Below are 23,983 nucleotides of genomic sequence, written 5' to 3'. Positions count from 1 at the left end.
GTATATTGTTCGCAGTTACTGTTGCCTGACAGCTGAGTAATGTGTGTAGATTATCTGGAGGCTCTCAGTAGTTTAAAATGAGTGTACAGTAAGCTACATGCAGAAGAAAAGTTTTGATCAGTATTAAGAGCAGATGTGAAGTTCTAGCACGTCATAGTTTCCTCACTGAGCCTCTACAGGAAATGTGGCTCTAATTCAAAAGAACATGTGAGGTAAGCAATACACACTTTATAATATCAGCTACGAACCTGCTTCCACCATTAGTTTGTGTACTTATTCAGAAGAAACAAGACAGACATGTTGTATCAGTGTATCAGTTAGTAGAATCAACAATGAAATAAAGACAGAAACACATTATCTAGTGTTGACAAATCATTGTTACGCAAAACAGTAAGAGATCAATCCAGCAATATAAAACTATTATTCAGGAGGCCAAAGTGATAAATGTGCAGCTGTAATTTCAAATGAAAATGCGTGCAGATGTTAAAGGATAATTCCAGTTCATTTCAACCTGGTACATTTCCCATAAATGTGTATTTGTTCTCTTCCACCTCTGCTGTAGAAGAACTGAGGACTAATCCAGATTTTTACACGAATCTTCTCAAATACTTGTTTCTGAGTCACTGTTTCGGACAACAACGTAAGTAATCCTGTATTTCCCTGCGTGTGTGTGTGAGGGTGGAGCTCGTAGGCTGGATGGCTGGGAGAAAAGGGAAAAATTCAGTAAGAATCTTTATTCTTCATTAATCATTAAAGGAGAGGACAAATGTTATTGTCTTGACTGCTGCTGATTGGTGGCACACACTGCCTACTTTTCTAATTTTTGTTTTTACTCTGTGAAAAAAACAAAACAAACAACAACACCTGTGTCTCACCTGTGATATGTTGAGTAGTTCCTGTCTGTATATTTTGGTTGGGAGAATGGGTGAATCAAATTACCGCAATGACTGGACTTTAAAAAAGCAATATGCACAGTGGAAGACGACTTGGTCACTGTAATCAGTTCTCCTGTCCATACTGGCCATGAGGACATCTCTTCTTAAAGTGATTACACTGCAACAGATGGAGAACAAAGTGCACAGCCTCTGCTGCAAAAACAGTAGGTAAAGCTAAAATTAGACTTCAAGTGATTCTCCTCTAAATTAAATTCTTTCTTTGTGTTTCTCCAGACATTAGCCAAGTTTCCATCTCCATTTAGCACAAATCTAAAACAAATCTTTAAATGAAAATGCAAATGAATATATATTTTCAACCATTACTGTTATGCAAATATTAGGAGTCAGGTGCCATCAAACCACTACAGAGGAAGAAGGCCCAGCAAACTGTGAAAAACAACATGATGGAAATATGGCATTTCTGATTGTTTCACATATTAATTTGAGGAAGGTTCTGCACAGATCAGATTATTCACCGGCTGCAAGTTTGCCTCTTCGCTTGAGTGGAGGTTAGAGTAACATTTAAGCTGCACACTTCATGTAGTATGTCATGATTTCTTCACTTCCACCTTAAGTTATTTGCAAAGTTTTTTTTTTTTGTTTTTTTTTTTTTACAAATTTTCAGCTTGTTTTTCTGCCCTTTTCCAATTTGTGCATTAAAAACCTGAGTGGAAATGCAAGCTTGCAGGGCTGTGGTGGAGGAAAACAAAACAAAAACAAAAACAGAAGCTTTTATACTGAAACACTGCAACTGTAACTGAAGGTTCTCTTATCGAACCTTTTATCTTCTCTTTGTTATTTTTCATTTGCATTGACCAGTGTTGAAAACATGCAGGTAACATTAGCAGCTGTGAATTCATCAGACTAATGATAAATCATTAATTTAGTAGCTATGACTAAAAACTATAATATTTAAGGCCTCTCGCCAAATTACGATTTGTCACAGATCTAAACTGAATCTTTCAGTTGGTGTTATTTATAATAATAGTCAGGGGAAGGTTTTGCAATTGGTGAAGTTCGATCTAGCTCCAACCCTAAAAGAGGAACAATTATAACAAACTACAAAACGTATCTGTTGTATCGTCAGTGTTTTAAGTCAGACATGGAAAAATATGAATGTATGTAGTGAATATAATCACAATGAAACAGAACTGCTCACCTTCTCCATAGGAAGATACAGAGGAGGATGACTAATACCACAAAACACGGTACTGATGTGCCTGACAAGCAGAGATCAAAAGGAAACATAAATAACTGATATATGATCATACTCTCAAATCAGTCTCTCACTTTAAGATGTGCAAGGACTTCATCAGAACTGTTTGATTAAATCTGTTCTGGGAGGTTATTTGTTAATCATGTTTTTTCCACACGATTTATCTTGTTTCAGATCGTAGCATGTTTGCCTCATTAGCATGTGAAGACACTTGACTTACACAAATAGAAAATAGCAAATCATTCACAATTACTTTGGTTAGTATACCAAATAATACCAATGGCCAAAACTACTAAAAGAAGACCTCAGTTATTCTTTAAGATCATATCAATGATATAAGAGGGACCTCTAAGTGTGGAGGGGAAATTCAGCTGTAAATAGGTGTGAGGTGACATGAGGGACCCATCAGATACAGGTGTGTGTGTGTGTGTGTAAAGGTCAGGATGCATAACTTACCTGCTACAACAGTCAGATACAAGGTGGACTTATAACGTCCTCTTTCATTCTGGGCTTCACAGTAATAATTCCCACTGTGTTCAGCTCTGAAGTCAGTGATGGTGAAGATCTGTCCTGAAGCTTTTGGTGAGTCTTCATTCTCCTTGTACCAGGTGTAGTTAGCTGCTGGGTTAGCATCACTGCTACAGGTCAGAGTCACTGAGCTGCCCTCCACTATCTGACCAGAGGGACTCACTGACACAGAGGGAAGCTTTGGAGGATCTGGAGGACAATGTGAAAAGAGATTTACTTCATAATTGTTTGCCATAAGGGTTTGATTTCACTCAAAATAAGTATATAATACAGGATATGTATTATCTGTTAAATCTGGACAGAAGCTGAATCATAAAGTTGAAAATCCTGATACCCCTGTGTTGCCCCATGTGCTGCTAGTTTCTGGGAAAATGCCCCCAACTAATTAATTTCTGAGCTTTATGTTGAACTTTATGTCTGAGCTAAGCTAGGTCAGCCAGCTGCTGATTTTGGCATTATTAAGTCTCTGATGTTAGAGATAAAGGTTCAAATATTCAGTCACACAGGAAAAAGACTGACTGTAGGCATTATTTATGACACAATAAAAAGTCAACCAGTGGCGTTCTGGTGGCGTTGTGGTCTAACCCTACTTCAGTCCTACCAGAGACTCTCTCCACACATTTCCTGTCTGCCACTCTGTTCTTATGCTCTATCAAACAAAAGTGATGATACAGGGAAAATAAGACTTTCACTTGTCACTTCTTTAAATGTGAACACGCCATAAAAAGTCAGCAGGGCTGATTTACTGTAGGTTGACAAGAACTAAGACTAAACCAAGTTTAAAAGTCAGGTCATATAACAAATCTGATCCATTTAAAAGTAGGTTGAAAGGTCCTTCCTGCTCCAGTGGCCTAAGCCTGCCCGACTCGAGATAACAGGAATGTACTTATTGATCTGTTCATTTTTTTGTACTTACACTGGATGTATAGGGATATAGTTGAAGAGTTGATCTGTCCAAACTGATTTTCAGTCTTGCAGTGATATATCCCTCTGTCCTCTGAGCTGACGGAGGTGAAATGATAATTTCCCTCTGGTCCTTCATGTAGTGTTGGGTTCTCCTTGTACCAGGTGTAGTTAGCTGCTGGGTTAGCATCACTGCTACAGGTCAGAGTCACTGAGCTGCCCTCCACTATCTGACCAGAGGGACTCACTGACACAGAGGGAACTTCCAGAGCATCTGGGGAGGAAGATATGAACATGAATTAACTTAAGATTACTATATCATAGCAAATAGCATATTCTAATACTACAGACCAATGTGTTGAGACTCATGTTGGTGGGGGACTAAACTGGTGATTGATAATTGATTATTTTTGACACCTACTTTCTTCTTTATGGGAAAATATAATGTTCTGATAAACTTAACATAAGTTCATACTGTATTAATGACATGGTGGTGTAAACTCACACACTGAAGGAGAGCGGTGACCCTCATAACCTTTGAATGCACAGGTGATGCTGTCTCCAGGATAAAAGTCATGTGTGTAAGTAGAAGTTTCTTCCAGAAGTTTCTGCCCATTCTTGAACCAGACGTAGGAAAAGTGACCAGTGGGACTGCAGCTGCTGTGACAGTTCAGCTCTGCCTCAGTATAAGACTCATGGACTGTTACTATTCTGGTCACTACTATCTGCAAAGCTGGGTATGAGAAAAAGAAACAATATTTATTGGGTGTTTAATAATAGTTGGTGTATATAAGTCACTTTGTGTTGATAAGTACCTGTGACAGTCAGAGTTGTACCAGATAAACTACTTCCCCATTCAAAGCTTGGTGTTTTGAACTTGAAGCGATTCTCAGATGAATCACTCTCTCTCAGGTTGGTGATTCTCAGAGTGGAGAATCTTGTTTCTGTTTCAAGGACCTGAACACGACTGGAGTACTGAGAGTCCTGACCCAGGTCCCCTGGCTCTGAGGGATTCTGCCACTGATGACCATGTTGAGGTCTGAACCAGAATTTTGCTTCAACTTTGTCCTTATGACTGTTATAAGTACAAGAAATGTCCACTGATGAGCCTTTGAAGGCACAGATGCTTCTGTTAGTGTACGTCACTGTGTTGCAGGGTTGACCATGAACACCTGAAATATAAGACAACTTTTTAATCAACTGTTACAACTACATCTTACAATATACCTCAGTAGGGCAGGTTCTATTGTTTTGGGTTAGTATCAGCTGAATATAGCTTGTCTTACATCGTCTTGTCTTTTATCCTGTGGTTGATAAGGCAGGTCTTAGTTTATTAAGTGGACGGTAATCGTGGGATAGTGACCAATTCAATTCTTCTCCCTTTGTGTTGAGGCTGTAGTCAGTGTTGTGTTTAGAGCATGAGCTATTAGATTTCAAAAAGCAGATGTGAGAATGCTTTCACTGCAAAATGTTATTTTGGATAAGTGTGAATAGATAACACAGCAGTGTATTTTGGGCATCTAAAGTTTTCCGAAGAAATGTTTACTGTAATGATACTAGTACTTTTGGTGGGAGAGTGTGAAGTTTACTGTTACGGATGTGTAGTTTGCAGCCGTTTGCTTTAGTCTGTGCCAATTCTGCAGAAATTAAAAAAACTCTTCTTCTTCTTTTTACCCATTTTCAGTTCTAAATCCCACATTTTGCAGCAACCTTCAGTCAGCAGCACAGCGAAGGGTCCAGAGGTTAACTCTGCTGTTTCAGAGGACAACTGATTCAAACTTTGTCGAGAGAAGTGGAGTCAGAAGAGTAAGGGACAGAGGAGGAGGATCATATGAGATTTAGGTCATTTAGACCAACAACAAGGTCAATAACTGTCTGTCAATGACGGATGCAAGGCTCAAATCAAGTGGACAGTAATGTTAGCACAGTGTCTAATTTCTCTCCCCTTGCCAACTTGTGTTGAGGCTGTATTCAGAGCGTGCACTGATAGATGCGTTTCAAAAAGGAGATGTGAGAATGCTTTCACAGCAGACTGTTATTTTGGATAAGTGTGAATAGATAACGCAGTGGTTATCTACACAACTCACTCTGCTTACCGTGTTATGGATGTGTAGTTTGTAGTGTGTTCATACAGATGGCAGCATGGGCTTTACTTTGTAAAATGTAAACATACACACAGTATAAGTACAATACAGCTTAAGATGTTATGTTAACAGAAGACTGTGGAGTAAACTCACACACTGAAGGAGAAGGGAAATCCTCACGTCCTATTACAGCACAGGAAACACTGTCTTCAGGATAAAAGTAGTCTGCATAAGAAGAAGTTTTTTCCCCCTTTTCCCCCCCTCACCTGCATCTGGAGAGCTGGATCTGTGGAAGAGGGAACATCAGTGTTAAATAAAAGGTTAAACTGACAACACACACAAGCAAACACACAAACTCATATCATTTTCTAGATGGTGAACATTTGGAAATAGCAAAAATATTACTTATGACAGATAAGGTGACTCCAGGTAAATTGGAGAATATCCTGTTGCGTTTGGTTTTGAATTTGAACCTGAACTTGAACTGAGTCGCTCTCTCTCAGGTCTGCGATTCTCAAAGTGCAGGTCATCTTGTCGCAATAATACTTCACACGACCTGTGTACTCTGAGTCTGTTCTCAGATCCACAGGTTCTTCATCCTGCATTTCAGTAAACCATAATATTTTTTCAACTTTGATAGACTGTTTTTTCGCTGCGGATGGCTGTCTATACGTGTTGATCCTCTCACAGCACAGATCTGAGCAGAAATGTAAGTCAGCTCTGTACCAGTCTTGTTTTGTTCCGCTGTAACACAAAAGAAATTACAATTAGATTTATAAAAACACCACACAACAAACTCCAAAACTCCAGTGACAAGTGCTGATAAACTACAATCACTGAAACATTCAAGTAGAATATATCATTTTATCAAGTTCATTAATCACACACAGGAATATTTGATATTTTGATGATACATTTGTTTAAAGGTTTTTGGGACAATTCCTGAATAGGCTGGAGGTGGGAGCAGGAGAGGGTTGTGTCGTGTTGAAGCAACTGTTCTAAGCATCTTACAACAAATCTCGTAAAAAGAAGACGGATGGAGGAGGAGGAGGAAGTGCAGTAAAGCAGGATGTTGTAGGTGCAGTCAACCGTCAGGACGACAGTGAAACTTAAGTTACGTTTTATTGGACAGGGTGAACGAAGTAATTCTCAGAGGGGTGTGGTACATTATAAAGTCTGCTTTGCTTGGTTTATTTCCTGTCTGTTGTCAGGTGAAAGCAGACTGGCAAATTGTCACCACTAATACACACCCAGTTACCACTGTATTACAATAATCTTGCCAACTTTAATTAAATTTAATGTCTAATGCAACAGTTCTTCATGAAGGTTATAATGTTCGGTTTCTATTTAAACTGTTTTGAGAGGTGTTGATTCAACAGATGTTCCTATTATTTAGCCTACCCTCATTGATATAAATGGGGTGGACAGAATAATAGAAACACCTCTCAGCATATTCTTTGTCAAGTGAAATGGTCCTCAAATCTACAGTACTGCAGCCTGCAAAACCTACAGTCATCAAGTCAAGGTCTGCAAGTGTGCTAACTAACCTAAAATGCAAATGTAGATGCACGGTACCTGACACAGAGAGGAAGAGGATGACAAATCCACACACTGCTGCTGTTAAACCCATAGCTGCTCCTCTCAGCTCCCTCTTTGTTAGAACACATCAGCAGGTAGATCTGCACAGGAGGAAAGATATGTTCAGTTAGCAACGATAAACAGCTCAACTTCAAGATGAAAAGGATGTGGTCTGTGTTGGTTGTGGTTGGCAGAGCTCTATACAACAGTTTGCTCAGACCTGGTATGACTTCCTTCCTCTTCACATTACAAGAAAGCAAAACTTGAGAATGATTTTGTGGCATGTTTAGATTCAGTTTAGTGTGGTACAACTTATATGAAAGCATCATGGCATCAGGCTCAAACTGGACAGCTCATGTGCAATAGATGATAGTGGTCAGAGAATGAAAATGACTCGTGGCATAGAACAGTGTTTACTGATTTATTATTTTGTGCAAATGTTTAAAAAATAAATGAAAATAACTTCATTTTAAAGTACTGAGTGTGTAACAGAGCTGGTCCTGGGTAGTGGTTCCAGTATGGTTCAAACAAATGTATTCGTCCCTGTAAATCCTTTTGATGGCAGGTAACTTCCCACAGAGCAGGAACCAGGAGATCTTCAGGGTTTTTCTAGGATCCAAAGGAGCTAAGAGCCTCCTCGGTGATTCTGAAGATCTCCTCACATTGGAAGTTTCACATGGATTTATAGCGTTTTTCCAAGGCTGGGTTCTGGACTTCAGCCAGACACACACAGATCATCCTCTCATCTTTTATCATTTTCCTTCTCCTTTTTCTTTGTAAATCCTTCTTTAACGTGTCCTGGTGCAGAGTCTGGAAAGGTAGGGGACATAGTTAGGACTGCCATGGTTTCCTGTTTCGACCTTGCTGGTCTGGTATGTGTCTGAAGCGGCACTTGTCGCCATAGATACAGCCTGTGGTCCGCCAGTAGAAACACTCATCTCCAGTTGTGGGTACCCTCCGCCTGGACCTGCATGGTCAAAACCAGAGAAGATTATGCACCATACTTAGACACTCGTGGAGTTGTGCACCTTACTTGCAAGATTTGGCGATTAGTGTAGATGGAAGTTGTGGTGATCTTCAGGGATTATAATGCAGTCCCAAAACCAAAATCACCTCAGCTAACATTAATCCTTACCCGGACTTTAACCAGAACGTAATACAAATCCCAGAACCTTCAAAGAACTCAAAGATACACTAGGTCACTTTGTAAGGGAGAAATCTGAGTTCACACCTGCAGAGTGGAGACATTGTCTTTCAAAGAAAGAAATACAACACCTCACACACACTCATATTGCGAGTGAGTTACTCAGTACCCTGTGGAAGCTGAGCTCTGCTGTGTTCCTGCAGCGCTGAAGCTGAGGCCGGTGTCGGTCCTTTGTACGGAGGGCAGGGTCCGCTGGATCCAACGGTCTGGGTACCTCATCACCAGCTTGCTGCTCCCCAGCTCCACCCCCTGGGCAAGAGGACACAGTACAGCTGATAAACTTCACAGCACATTCAAGATGATGCTGAACGTAGTCGAGTTCTGTCACTCACCTGCAGCTTCTCCAGGGCTCTGGCAGCCATACTGGCACTCTTAAAGTTGACGAAGGCACAGAAGCGCTCATGAAGAACTCTGATGCTCTCTATCTCACCAAACCTGTAACCATGGAAACACAGAGCCTCTAACCTTCAGCAAAGCCGTGCGGAAAACATCATTGTCATTATTTTAAATACAGCAGTACACCCACCCCTCTATTACTGCTAGTAGTGATATAACTATAACTAGTCGCACTAGAGTTCCCCTGCATGATACTACTATGACTACAAGCACTACCTTAACTATAAAACCAAAGCTACTATCACCTCTTACCTGACAAAACCGACTACTGCTTCTACTAACACTTTATTTTATACATTTTTACACTTAATTTAACAATGTGGCAGTCATGGCAGTACTGATTACTACCACCATTTCTTTTTACACTAGAAAACCAGCTTATTTCTAGATTTAATCAGTGAGGTTTACCTACCTGTGATGCTTTGTAAAGATGCAGATGTCTTCAAATGTTGCTTTGTTAGTAGCTGCTCTGATTTATTGCTATTACTTAAGCACACGAGTATATGACACAGCTTGACATCTTGAAACGTCTTTGCAGTTTCAGATGACTGCCTTCGTTATTTATCCACTACACCGGAAAACTGAATTCATAAACCCTGTTACAAAATGCTCTTTACACCTCCAGACCTCAAACATACGCGTACACAATGCTTTTACATTTTGAAGAGATCCAAGATGTCTCTCTCTGTAACTTCCAGTGTAATGTTCCCAACCCACAGAGAGCGACAGCTCCTGGAAGACAGAGGGGGAGGAGGAGGAAAGAAAGAGGTACATAAGGAAAAGTGGAGGGAAAACAATGAGTGAGAAAGGAGAGAGAGGGAAACAAGGGAAGGAGGTGAACAGGAAAAACAAAGTAAGGAGTGGAAAATGTGCGGACTGATGAAATAAATCAAAAGCTATTTTTACATTATCATTACTACACTCCATATTTTACACTGTAAGACAATCTTATAAAAATAGAAAATGGGTTTGTTTCATAATTCACATTCATGCCCTAAAACATATTCTGTATTCCTAAAATATTTGAAGACATTGGTTTCATAATGTGTACTGTTCTTGGCCATACAACCTACCCACTCTGGTCCTGCAGAGATGTGTGTTTCAGTGCTGGAAATAAGAGGAGACAGAAAGTAAATAACAATAAACACAGACATGAGTGAGATGAGATTTAAATTTAATTCATCAGTGTGGTCTGCTGTAAATGACATATCTTATCTAACATCAGGGTACTGTCTGAAGCTTTAGGGAAATCTTTGTATTTACGTTGTCTTGCTGTGTGCATTGTCAGTGCTGCGTCTCTTTCACTGTAAAAGAGCAGTGCTGCCTCAGTGTGGACAGATGTGGTACTGCATCCCCTCTTACCTTTGGCCTCAGAGGAGGTAAGGGCGGCCTGGACAGTGTGGAACTTCTCCAGCAGCATTTTACTCTGCTCTTCCTCAAAACCCATCTCCTACAGTAAGAGAAAAAAGGTTAGAAGAAGGCGAGAAGTCAACTCATTCTCACTCAGTCTGTCTTTTTTCAAAAAGTCAACTAGTCTCTTGTGAAGCTCCTCACCATGAGCTGCAGGATCCGGCAGGTAAGAAGTTTACTGGATGCTTCCTTAATGTGCTGATCCAGCTTCAACACCTGCTCCATGGCCTTTTCTGCTTCACTGTAGCGCTGTAATGTTGCACACACACATCAAAAGACATGATGTTACACTACTTGATAAAGCTCAGGGGGAGGTTACGCTGTACACGATGTCCAATTATTAAATCACACTTTTTTGTCAACATGTATGAGTGTGTTTTACAGCAGGTGCTGACCTTTAACCCCATCAGAGCACACCCTTTACGGAAATAACCCTTCGGCCAATCGGGAGCCAACTCAATGGACCTCTGAGCATCTGTTAATGCAGAGGAGTACTGCTCCAGACACAAATAACAGAAAGACCGATTTCCATAGAACCTGAGAGAGAAAATCAAGTTGAGACAGATGGAGATATGTTTATTTACACCAAAGTGAACATGAAGGAGACAGAGGAAAATGAGTTTACATTTCACCTCACCTGTGGTCCTTGGGGTCACAGTAGATGGCCTCTGTAAACATGCACACGGCCTGGCTGTACTGGCCTTGCCCGAACATCTGAATTCCCTGCTCTGGATATTGTACACACACAAGTTTAAACTTCATCTAAAGTTTAACCTAACATTAAAAGCTGAGCAAATTTTACTGCTTAGAATTATATGATAAAACAAGCATGTAACAATATAATGTGTGCACTGGTGTTGTAAAATTATAGATCCACCTGTCAGAGCCTCCCCCCTCCTCTTCATTTCTTCTCTGCTCTCCCCCTGCAATCACAGCGAGTTCCAGTGTAAAGCTTATTTCACTCTCTCAGTGCTTTGTTATCTCCAATAAGAGAGTTGGATCAGTGACTACAAACTAGACAAATGAACAGAGCAGCTTTATACTTGTCGTGCTGTGTGTTTGTACCTGGCTGCTCCTGGCCTCATTCTCCTTGTTCTCTCTGGAGATCTGTATTGCTCTGTTCTTCAGGCCTTTGAGTTTGATGTGGCTGGCAGCGTTGGCCACAAACGCACTGCTGACATCCCACTCTGGCTCCTGAAACACCAACACAAGACACTCAATACAACAGACTCAAAATATGAGAAGTTTGTAAATGATTTAATGTGTAGTAAATCAGTATGGGTTGTTTGCAGGGTTTGTATCAGTTGTGTCCAAAACTCTGAGGAGGTTTGAAGTATGAGTTGACCAGTTAAACATCCAGTTTAATTTTTATTTTACGAATCCATCTGCTACTTCAGCACCACGGTCAGCGCCATAGAGTTATCAATACGCAGCACAGTTAGTCCACTGATATTTCAAATCCATAAATTTCAACTTACACAGACACAGACATCAGCTTTGAGACCAGGTTCTCTGTTTTATTATTCATTTTAAATAATTAGTATGCCGGCCTGGCTTCCACCCACCTCCTCTGAGGTCCTGTACTGCAACTGCCAGTTGCTCTTGTTCTCTGTAGTCACGAGGGCAGGGACTGATTCAAGGTTGCATTTGTTTCTGGAAGGAACCGCAGTCCATTGCTCCTCCTGTTTAAACTCCTCTGCACTGTCACTCTCTGACAACACAACAGCTGCTTCTTCTTCCTGTTACAAATTAAAATATTGATATTTTCTTACTGGGGTTCTCCTAAAGTATGGACATGTGGCAACAAATAAAGTCTGCAGGGCTTCATATGTGAAAGAAATAACAGTTAAGACAGATGTTATTTAGAGCCTTGTGTTCTCACCTGCTCTGAAGCATCCTCCATCCTCTCCTCTCTCTCCAGTTTCTTCCGTTCTTTCTGCCTCTGAAAGGAGAGCATGGAAATGGTGGCTGTGGGATGGTACAGACACATGTATGGACACAGGTGTAGGGGCAGATGTGCAGTCAGGTGTGTCATAAAAAGTGAGGAGATGGATGTAGGAACAATTATGAAGAGGGCGTGGTAAAATGTATGGAGACCAGGGCGAGGAGGTAAATACAAACAGCAGCTGTGAAAAGGCTGTGACGACAGGTGAGGCAACATTTGAACAGCAGATGAACCATGAACAACAAAAGACATGAGCTGCAACACGGACAGCATTAACGCACGCTTATATTTCAGCATTTTAGAATCAAATCTGACAATATTCTGTGACCAAACAGAGATATTTTGTTCTTCAGACCATTTCCTACGTCAGATTTGCACTCTGCACTCTCTGTTATTCAAAGAATAAACATAGTGTGATTCAGTATTAGATTTCCTGTCATTTTGTGTCTTTGATTTGGCTCCTACAAACCCAGAAATGAATGCAACTATCCAGTGAATACAATAGTATTTATGGCATTAATGCGTTAGATGTCCCTGTCCTTAGACAACGCTGTATACTTATATTTACATTTATTTTAATTTAATTGTTAATTTATCTGCTGTCCTTTCATAAAGATTTTATTTTCATTATTCTGGTGCTGTACGTGTGAAATATTTGATTATGTTTGCAGGTTATGAGCCTCGATGTCATGTCAGATTCTTTCTACTCACTTTCCTTTTAGCTCTCCTCCTCTCGGCTCTCCTCCTCGCTCGCTCCTCATCATCCAGACACTCCTCGTTGTTCAACATGGTCTGCTCAGGACAAAGTAACATACATACACAAAATATTCAATCTCTCCTTAACCCGACCCGCATGATTTAACTTCAGTGTTACTGCTGGAGTTTATTCCTGACTGTACGTCAGATCATGACGAAACCAGAGATTTTGAGTCAGCATCTAGTGGCCTGTAGTGATACTGCATCTCAAGGTGCCTGTCCTCAGCTTTACCAGACATCAGCTACCTCTTCGTGTATGTGTTTTTCTAATAATCCGTTCATTTATTTACTTTTACACACACACAGTGCAGTACACACTGATCCAGTTTAAACAGTAATCTTTCAGTCTACCTGTGGTGAACCTTGGCCTTTTCTTTTGTCCGCTGAGTCAGGAGCACAATCCTGAATCTCCATCTCCTCCTCACCTGGACCATCTAGACAAACACACACACACACAAATACATATTTATTGAATTTGAGTTCTGCTGTAAGGGATAAGACATATGTTACGACATGGAGAGATCCTCAGTGGGGTTAAATGCATTTTCTTAAAAAAACAAAAAAAAAAACAAAAAAAAACAGGCATTTCACTCTGTTTCTTTCTCTAGAGTGTGTGTGTGTGTGTGTGTGTGTGTGTGTGTGAGACAGAGAGAACGAGAGAGAGCGTGAGTGTGTGTAAGTGTAAGCATTTGTGTTGTCTTGTGATGCCTGACTTACACTTTCACATTTTCCTTGCAAAACTAGACAGGTGATCTTGTGGCACCTTGTGAGCGGATGGTGCAAAGAGAGAAAGAATGTGAGTGTGTGACGCTTTATTCGGTTTGAAGTTTCTGCTTCTGTTTCTAAAGGATGAAATCATTACATTTTATGGGCAGCAATTTAGCTAAGAGAGAAAAGAGCAAAGCATTCAACCAGAGATTAGTCACCACAAGTATTTAAATAAAAGCCCACTTAGTCAAATAATGGGCATTAGACAAATAATAATACCCAGGGTATGTGGTCTTTTCAGAAAAAGGGTCCATAATAATGGCAGTAAAATGACTATAATGCAGTGCAATAGTAAATTCAGAATAATCTGCACTTGACAAAAGCAAAGAGACTGAAATGTGCAAGTGATGTTTAATGTTGTATCTCAGCAGCATGAACAGCTGATGGTGTTTCTTAAAGAGCGATGAAAAAGCATCATTAACAAGTGAGTTTACGTCAACGCTGCTCGATAAAATTTAAAGCACTATAAAGCATCTTTATTTGTTTAAAAAGAAAATCATATAAATGATTAAAAAAAAGGCCTTTGTTTCTCCCTCAGTCTGGGACAATAGATGGTACGTGGATTAAAACTTATGACAAAGCCAATTTTATCCCAACTATGTTTAGCAGCTTGCCCACCATCACTTGGCAGCAAGATGCAGACTGAGTTGACATATCATTGTATTTTATATTTATGGCTTTAAGTCCAATCCTTCCTAATTGTGGGTGGGTAGCCCAAGCAACACAGTGGACGCAAACACAGTGAATTTGGTTGGTAAGGAAACTGTTTTTTCACCTAATTGATGCTGTCGTTTTTTGGCAGCAATAACTGCCTTTGAGCACATTTTATCCTTTTCTGTTAAATAAGAATAGAATTATAGCTACAATTAGAAAATGCTGCATCTTGCACGCCTTACATTTTTTCTTATGTTTCACCAAACTTTGAAAATAATCAATAAATGAATACATTGAAGGATTTTAATCCAAAACCTGAGCCCTTTTCACTGCATCATCACTGATTAAATGCCGCAAAAATATTTAAGCTGCAAGCTATAAATGCAACTTCAAAGAGTGAACAAATATCAAAGCAGTTTCAGCCAAGCAATCTGATCAGACAGGATGTATTAGAGCTTTTTGTGCATGTTAAAGTGGCTCAGTGCAAGTGTTGGAGTGCAAAATGGGAATCCATCCTCCCTTCATGCCACACTAACAGGCTGCCATGCCAGAAATATCCAGGGGCCTCTGGACAGAAATAGTTCTCAGATACCTATGTTATCCCACTGATTTTCAACATGCAAGTTGACACACATTTACCAACCAGCCTTTGGTAAAAACCCCAGCTAAGTTATCATCACTTGGTTGCAGAAGCAGATCAGTTACTGTGCACTCACACCAGGAGCAACAAGAGCTAAAACAGCCGGTACTTCTAAGTGACAGCTAGAGAGCAGAGCAGCAGATGGTGAGAGGTTCTCTGCAAGCAGAGAAAATTCAGCAGAGTTCAGAGTGTTGTGACAGCTAATTGACTTGCAAATGTTTTTACCTATGTTCTTCCATCTGTAAAACTCCAGTCAGCCTGTTGTTAATGATGTGTTAAGTCCATCAGTAAACATAAGTAAAGCATATGGGAGGATGTCAGAGGTTACAGAAGACAGTGACAAGCCTTATTTAAAAAGCAAAAGCACTCAATTAAGAGTGTACAGTATTAGCTAAGAGCATGGCACATTAGACTGTACAATCTAAATAAATTCATCCACATATCCATTAACGATATAATGCTTCTACAACTGACCAGACAGGCTCAAAAATTCCACACTGGCTGGGCTGATGTATCAGTCAATAATCCTCAAAAATGCATTTTAGCAAATTAAGAGAAAACATCACTATCATATAGTTTGTCTATTTCTCTACTGTAAAATGCCCCACTCATAAGACATAACTTCTTTCAGACGTCAGACGGCTTTAGCAACCATCTCATCAAAATGTTTCTGTGCTTATGTAAAAGATAAATATTACAGTATCATCATCAGATTTTAAAACAGTCAGTTATCAACCACAAAAATCCCCGAACGGTCAAAATATGTGAAGATAATTTCACCATTCTTCTCCTCCCTGTTCTCCACCCACTTGTCATTAACCAGAAAATGACAATACACAAGAACCAGGCTGGAAGTGTGATCAATGTGTGTGTCTGTTCTCTGCATCTGTTTCATGCAGTTTCAACAACATTGTGCAAAAAGAGCAGTGCTGACATTGTAGTCTAATGAAGCAGTAGCATCCATGTTATTATCAGTGTCTGACAACATCATACAGAGATGGATTAAAGAGTCAGATCCTTTTTGTTTAACCAGAAACATCACTATATATCACTACCAGATGATTTAGGCTGTTATATACATTTTGCAAGTAAAAGCACAATACAAATATTACAGTAACAGAAAAAACAGAATACACACACGCTGCTAAATCATAGTAAATTATCTTTGTTTCCTGACACTAAAAAAAAAAGGTGATATCAACAAGCATCAGCATTTCTTTTATGAAACAAATCTGCTGATCCAGAGAAACAGGCTGCGTGTTCTGGATGTTCTGAATAAGATAAAAAAGTAGCTGCGAGTTTACTGTACGGTCTCAGACCAACATTCTTTCACCCTCAAACACAAGATGTTGACAGATGAAAGACGAGGGGAGAAAACTCTGTCCTGGAATAGACCAACCGTTCAGAAATGTTTGGAATGAGCACACACTGAATCTGTTTGGCATTAAGAGCCACAACACCACCTGACCACCAGCAAGACCCAAGGCAGGAAGAAACAGAGAGGGAAGAATGTATATTTTGAATAACCACATTTAGCCAGTGCCGAGTTACAGGTTTGTACAGACATATAAGATGAAAAAATAAAAACAGCACAGCAGGTATTAGCTCTATGTGGCAAAGAATATAGACCAACTGTATGGAAAAGTGTGTGCCTCATTAATCTCAATCATACGCACAAATTCGGTAAATAACATCAGTAAAGTATTTAGTTTTTTAGATTTAAATTATTATTTTTTCTTTAGGAGGGTGTGGGTTCTGCTCGGGGAGCGGGCTGCCACCTCAAGCTAATAGTATGGGAAACAGTGATTCACATAGCACAGCACTGAGACAGAATGATCCGCTGCACTCAATGCACAATTTCAGTTGAGTGGATTGTTAATTTTGTTTCCACAAGTTGTTTCTGTTTCTGTGTCTTTTAGTTTAACTCTCTGTACCCTCATGAAGGCTCGTCGTACAGCTTTAGGATCACTGCTAATTATCTGCTAAAGTTAAAACATTTTGAGTCTTTGCCTCAGTTTGCACCACCGATACAAATTCCAAATCTGTACACACTGATGCCACGTGAACGACTCACTTTGCATTCAGTCATGTTTATTTCCTGGAGGAATAAATGTTTAAAAAGTCTAACTTATGTTGCTTTCCAGCAGTCACACATTTATACACGGAGCACTTCAAAACAATGTGTGTACCGCAGCCTAAAAAACATGCCACAAGTATTTCTGATCACAATTACCATCACATATTGTTTTGATTTTAATACAGACCGCCCCTCAGCGGTCGTCAACAGAATTCACCAGGGGAAAGAAATAAATAAATCAGAAACTTTTTGGTTTTAATCTGTTGCCAGATTTTGATGAAATGCTTATGTCACTGCAGTCACATGGTGACTTTTCTTTAAACTAATGAAAGGTACCTCTCTGATGAATACACATTATGACATGATTCAGTGAGGACTTACTGGTTTTCATTCAGCCCTGGTTCATAATATTTACTAAGCAGATTAAACACCATGGAAACTTTCACATCAACTATGAAAGACAACAAAAAAATATTTGCCAGGTTTCCACATGCAGAAGAACATTATTTTTATGTGAGCTCATGCATCATGGGCAAAATGTCCATACAGGCTTGTAGTTTTATTAAGTACCACATTACTGCAGGATTTAATACGGGTAATGGATCGTATCTGACATTAAAGAGCTTGTCTGCTGTTTTATTTCAACTACAAAAATGTTGAGGGGGGGAAACAGTCAAGAATGAGCTGAGTGTATCAAACCATGTGTCACTGTTCAATATGAAAACCACCTGTGATGTTTCCTCCTCCAGTTTCCTCCCCTCATTCAAACACACACCTATGTTAACAAACACACCTCTCTCTCTCAAAATCAGTGTTTCCACTTTTTGTCTTTTAGTTTACACCACATCTAGAACAAAAGATGAGAATAAGTTTGAGGAAAATACAGATTCCAGTGTTGAATGTTCAGGAATAAAATTCAAATCATTAATGTAGAGTGGCAAGATAAAGTAAGTGAATCCTTTGGAATTATCTCCATTTCTGTATAAATTTATCAGAAACTATGATCAGATCTTCATCTAAGTTGCAATAACTAACAAACCCTGATGAAATGAAACCAGATTAGAGGTGTGGGTTAGAGTTACTTTGACATTCTGAGTTTGCCATTCATAAGAAGAATCTGCTGATTCTTTATTTCCAATAGAGATGCAGGTCCAGAATCGAACATTGTACAGGTCTGATCAGCACCTACTGGAAGCTCTCGTTTGATTTTGTTGCAGCCAAAGCAGGTTTGACCAGTTATTAAATCCAAGGGTTCATTTATTTCTTTTCCACCTGCACTGCGGATGTTTAATGGGTGTGTTCAATGAAGACATAACGGTTTCTGTGTTTACTAGTTTAAGCACATTGTGTTTGTCTTTATTTATGATGTAAGTAAAGATCAGATCACATTTTAAGACCATTTAATGGAGACAAGCGCATCATTCCAAAGGGTACACAGTCTTTCTTGCCACTGTATTATGTTCATATCTAATGACAAACCTACAACTCTAACACTATGTTGATTGTAAAATACACAGTGTTTCAAGGATAATTATGTTCTCAAATAAACGCTGTTATTAAAGTGGTGGCAGTCAGTATAAATAAATAAAGGCTGGCCCCAGTGAGGCCACACACAAGAACATATAGTCACACAACACTCGACACTTCTGAATCTATCTCTCTAACAAAAGCATGGTTCTCACTCACTGTTTACTGTTTGCTCCTGTCATTGAAATTCAGCACTTCCTGTAGTTGTTTCTTAATACAAGTCCTCCAGGAAAGCAAAGGAATTTTGCTGGAAGGGTTTTAAACAGTAAATGAGAGTATTTCAGTGCACAAGGAGGCTTCTTACTAAAATCAGATCAAAAATATTTATAAAATGAAGGGAAATTATTTTCAAGAATGTTTGTTTACAGTAATATCCTGCAAGGTTTCCACCTGGAAGCTATTTAGCTGAGATGATAAGCTGAACTAGATCCAGTAAAATAGTTTTTACCGTGTAAAACAGCAATTTCCTTTGTAAGATAATATGATATTTTGTGAATGTTCCATCATGCTAATGGAGGAAGTCTTTGTTTCAGGCAGCATTGCCCACACCCACTATAAAAACACTGCAGGAAATCCCATCCTTTGTCAAATTCAGGCTCAGTTCTCTCATCATGATGGTAAATAAAGGCTCTGGCCATTGATCAAGAATTCATGGTGTGTTAAGTAATGTGTGTTAACAGATCAGGAAAACTAGCTTCCACTCTGAAACTAAATAAAAACAAAAACTGGGGATGGGAAACAAAATATACTATACGACATGGACAGTGCTGACTGCATTATGGTCTGGTTATTTCATTTACTAACAATTTCTCAACTGATTTTCCAGAGAATAATATTACAGTAATTTTCTCAGACAATGCTGATTTACAATTCCTCGAAACAGAAACACCACAAAAGTTATTAACTACAAACTTTCTGCATCATCACTCAAAGTTAAACTGCACACGCGTGTAACGAGAGCGGTTTAACTCATCTACTTCTCCTTCTAGCTACAGTAAAACTGAAAAAGAATGAGAAATATATAAAAACAATACAAATCAGGAATGATTTCTGCTTTGCCCGACATGCATATGCACACAGCTCTGATAAACCAAAAGGTAAAACTACAGCATTAACATTCAAAAAGCTCTCCCTCTCTCTCCCTCCCTCTCTAGCTCTCATTAGCTTAATCATTTCAAGGAAAAGGAAGCTGAAGGCTAATAAGTGTCTGTGGAGAAGCAGTGTCATCTGCCCCTCCTTTGGCCTGTGCACTGAACAAGTCACACACACACACACACACACACGGACACACCCAAGACACAGAAACAAATGGACATAAAACACACATAAAAGTAATAGGTCCAAACTGAAATACTCTCCCTCTGACTCATCAGCAGATATTTGTTCTCTGCTGAAACAAGACAAACAACTAAAGTGTTCCGCGGTGGAAGGTCTTCTTGCTAGCTTTTTCCAGAGCTTTCAACCATATCTCACAGTCTTCATCAACTCTCCAGAGAGCTACCAAGTAAACCTTAAGTCATGATTGTTTTTGTCATGTCAGCTTGTGTGTGAAGAAATGATGAAGCACTGTGAAAACCAAGTGAGTAAGCCATGAGTCAAGACTATTCAGTCAAAGAGTTATGATGAACACAGCTGGAAAACTCACACTGATTTGAAATAAACCTAATTAGTGTCTGGAAGAAATAAAAGAAATAAATGACAGGAAGAAAGGATTGTGTTCAGGACGCACACATTTGTTCAACCAGAAACTTAAACGTCTCCATCTGCTAAGGTCATGCTGCAGGCAGCAGAGCTCAAAATGTGCTTTTAATTAATTAAATGTCATTAATTAGTCACTTCAGATGAGTCTAATACTGCTGCTGATTTCTGCTGACTAAAAAAATCTTTTTCTCTTGTCCATGAAGAATCATTTTTGCTTATTACACAACTACTCAACAAAGATATTTGTTTTTGCGTGGTTTACAAGTCTCTGTCGACAAATAAGTCCAGTGGCATTGTGTGCAGTGTCCAGAGAAGTTTTATTTCAATTTTCAAAAGTATTTTAGGCTCTGTGTTTGGCCAGAACTCATCAGCTGAGCTGGATGAAGTCAGGCTCTCACAATGTCTAAATGAGCACAAAGTCTAAAACAAGCATTACTGTGGACATGACTTATGTTAAGATTATGCCTCTTCACCACAGAAGGATTCTGATTAACATACCAAAAACTGGACACTCTGCTTTTATGTGTTCCTCATGTGGGAATGGTTATGTTCATGTAACTTTCTTTCTCTGCAGTCTGCACTGTATCATTAGTTTCCACATTCAAAGGCTGATATTTTTTATTCTAGCTTCATGGGACGAGGCTGAGTGATGTAACTTTTACAAGTGTGGTGATCCCCTCAGGAAAATGTTAGTCTTTGCTGTGTGAGATAGCAACTCTGCTCTTTCCCCCTAATAATTAATGTTGCATTTCAAGCATATTACATTTTTTATGATTTTGGTGGAGGTGGTCTTTTTTTTTTTTTTTAAGAAAGGTGGAGTAAAACATCTGGGGAATTCCTAAAGCCATTTAGAAAGAATATTATTCCTCACTAGTTATCATTTGGAGTATTCTTTCACTGGTTTCAGTCCAGGACTGCTTCTCTTTGAAACATCTTCTCCTAATACTCACTGTAATATTCAGCCTCATAGTGTTTCTGCAGCACTGCTAGCTGTAATTCGAGAATCAGATCAGGTTTATGGAACATTAACTTTTTGGTTTGACTGAGATAACGATCTTTAAGCTTTAATTCAACCATTGTTACATGAATGCCAGAGTTATTTTTAATCAGGATCGGCCAATGATGAGAGTTAAAGCTGCAATTGTGGTCAAACCAGTTTCTGTACATTCTTGTAGGGTTACTGCTCCACTCATTTGCCAGTCAAATATTTTTTGGTTGGGTTTAGGACCTGCTGCGGGCTGAGCCTACACATATTAAAAAACAACACAAAACGACCTCTGTTCAAATTAACTTGCTGTAAAAATCAAAACACAAAATAAAGGGCTAAAATATGAATGGTATAGCATCCAAAATTAGAGATCAAGTTCAACTGTGTTGTAAGAAAGGCTAATTTTCTACCTGCCTTGAGATACTGGAAGGATAAACTTACAGTGCTTTCTGCAGTACTGCCATCCATATTTGGGGTCATTTAGGTTAAGATTGGATTATTATTGGAGATGGCTGGTTGGGGTCTGGTTAAACCTGGGTTGAAGGTAAACATGGCAAAAGTGAGTGTGAGGCTAATGCCACTCACATTCAAATCAGATGGGGCGAATGGTGGAGATGGTCAGGATTCTCTTGTTCCTAGTGCTCATGTCACTAGCCGACTCAAAGAGGGTTGTTTGTTTGTTTGCAGGGTAAAAATACTATAACAATATAGCAGTATATCTATACATATATATATATTATATTATATATTATTCTTTTCTAATATTTTCAGGTTGAAAACACATCTTCATGTTGCACATCTTCATCTTCATATTTATATCAATCGGCTTGTTTTTCTTGATTGACTCAAGGTCTTCTTACTGCCTTTTTCCTGAGCTTTCTACAGGTCACTTACTAAAAGACAGGCTCTAGAATAGCTGTGAAGACACTAATAGGATACAGCTGGCCAGTTACCACAGCGACCAAGGTCATGAAGATATGATGGACCGAGCCTCCGGTCGAGGGAGTGAACAGTGATAACACAGGGGCCGTTCAGCTCCGGGACAGACTGTCTTCCCTTGGGATAGTATCACAAATACAACATGACTTAAGTGAGTGTAATTCATTGTTTAGGATTTGTTACCCAACAGAATCATCAGTCCAGTTGGGATGCTTTATATTGCTCCTCTGTAAAAGTTGACAGGAACTTAAGCTTCCTTAAAAAGTACCTTGCTATTTATTTGAACATGTAGTAAATATGGATTTAAATACACCACACACAGTGATAACTTCATCTGGGTCTCCTGAAACTTCTTCCACCATAAGTTAACCACCAATCAGAGAAGGACCGACGTCAATCAATACACGAACACGCTCCTGCTTTACTAGCACTTTTGTATCAGATACATCTACATCGTATGTTTTAGAAAAATCTGAATCTCCCAGTTATAATTGTAACTTAAGCCTCAGTTATCCTCCATGCAGACACTCACATACTGGCGATAAAATCTGTATAACATGCTGCATTTAACAAGTTTGAATAACTTATGATATTGATAATGATATTGACAAAGGAGCTGTATTTAAAATGAATCTGTTAGAGCTAATACTCTTAATAAGATCTTATTAAGTGCTATATTGGTCTGCTGAATCCCTATGACTGCAACATGAAGCTGGGTTCAGGTTAAGGTGAATTTGAGGAGAAATAAATTCACTGTCTGGAAAATTAACTTCACGTGTTTCACCGTGCTTCCTTGGTCTTTGCATTATATTCTCACCAAATAACAGCTTTACTGTGTTCGAAGCCAATTGTGAAATACACTATGTCACAGTTAAAACTGTGAAAGCATACAGCCACTTGCTGAAACAAAAATACAGGTTTTTGCCATTCAGAGAAAACTTCTCTATCCTTTAAATGAAATACAAGTAATTCAGAAAAACAAAAACCAACAAACAATAAACGCAAAAATAAAAATGGAGCTAATTTTTGCCAAGATAGATTTGAAAACTAAACATTCATTCTTATGAGCAGATAAGTTAGCTATTTGCTGCATTTAGCTGGTGTTAGCCTGCGTTGGCCATTTTTAAAAATACTTTAGCCATTTCAAACATTATTTAAAGACTATCACATTAAATGTAATGTGTCAGCGTTGGTTATCTTTGCTAACTCAAGCTGGAAAGCTGTGGCTATGAGATAAAATCATAAAAACTCCCGCTTCACAACTTGTGTCACCAACTTATTTGACTGAAAAACCAAAAGTTGTTAAGGGCAGACCGGCGGCTTCACTCACCGCCTCCTAAGCCCAGCAGCCGGCAGATATCTCTGGTGAACTTCATCAGGTTTTACCGCCCGGCATTACCTACAAACACTCTCGGTAAAAAAATAAAAATTAACAGTGAAGAGGACACGTTTTCCGCTTTCATTTAGCGCCGACACCTCGCCGGTGAAGCTCCCGGTTCATGTGAAATATCACCCGGTGATTCTCCTCCTCCTCCTCCGCCTGTCCAGTCACCACTGTCGAGTTAACCTTTCTCACGACGAACTGAACTTCCGATACTCGCTTTCCACAATAAAACAATGACAGGCAGAATTTGAAAACTTCCGGCTGCAACTATCAAAATAAAAACACAAAAAGTTTGTCTAGTCATAACTCTAAGTATATTTTAATATCATACGGTTTAGGATATACAAATT

At 39.2% G+C, this 23,983-nt stretch overlaps 2 protein-coding genes across 2 annotated transcripts; both read right to left on the bottom strand.

Annotated features, from left to right (window-relative positions):
* Positions 1-914: 914 nt before the first annotated feature.
* Positions 915-6,271, bottom strand: LOC108880811 (B-cell receptor CD22). The gene is made up of 8 exons (XM_051070253.1): positions 6,231-6,271; positions 5,933-5,952; positions 4,398-4,754; positions 4,088-4,315; positions 3,596-3,856; positions 2,608-2,868; positions 2,095-2,155; positions 915-1,088 (listed from the first exon to the last, which is right to left on the bottom strand). The coding sequence occupies exons 1-8, from the start codon at positions 6,269-6,271 to the stop codon at positions 1,049-1,051; spliced, it is 1,269 nt and encodes a 422-aa protein (XP_050926210.1). The 3' UTR covers positions 915-1,048.
* LOC108880797 (stress-induced-phosphoprotein 1) lies at positions 4,616-23,810 on the bottom strand. Its single transcript, XM_051070396.1, has 19 exons — positions 23,580-23,810; positions 13,307-13,389; positions 12,911-12,991; positions 12,137-12,196; positions 11,820-11,993; positions 11,320-11,448; positions 11,132-11,177; positions 10,892-10,982; positions 10,650-10,791; positions 10,399-10,503; positions 10,207-10,294; positions 9,918-9,951; positions 9,502-9,576; positions 8,781-8,883; positions 8,558-8,697; positions 7,242-8,211; positions 6,072-6,410; positions 5,820-5,952; positions 4,616-4,754 (listed from the first exon to the last, which is right to left on the bottom strand). The coding sequence occupies exons 1-16, from the start codon at positions 23,623-23,625 to the stop codon at positions 8,076-8,078; spliced, it is 1,533 nt and encodes a 510-aa protein (XP_050926353.1). The 5' UTR covers positions 23,626-23,810; the 3' UTR covers positions 4,616-4,754; positions 5,820-5,952; positions 6,072-6,410; positions 7,242-8,075.
* Between the last annotated feature and the right edge of the window lie 173 nt (positions 23,811-23,983).

This window comes from Lates calcarifer, linkage group LG5, assembly GCF_001640805.2.
Source record: "Lates calcarifer isolate ASB-BC8 linkage group LG5, TLL_Latcal_v3, whole genome shotgun sequence".
In the NCBI taxonomy this organism is placed as follows: Eukaryota; Metazoa; Chordata; class Actinopteri; family Centropomidae; genus Lates; species Lates calcarifer.
Note: the sequence above shows the minus strand (reverse complement) of the source record. Positions and strands in the feature narration are given on the sequence as shown.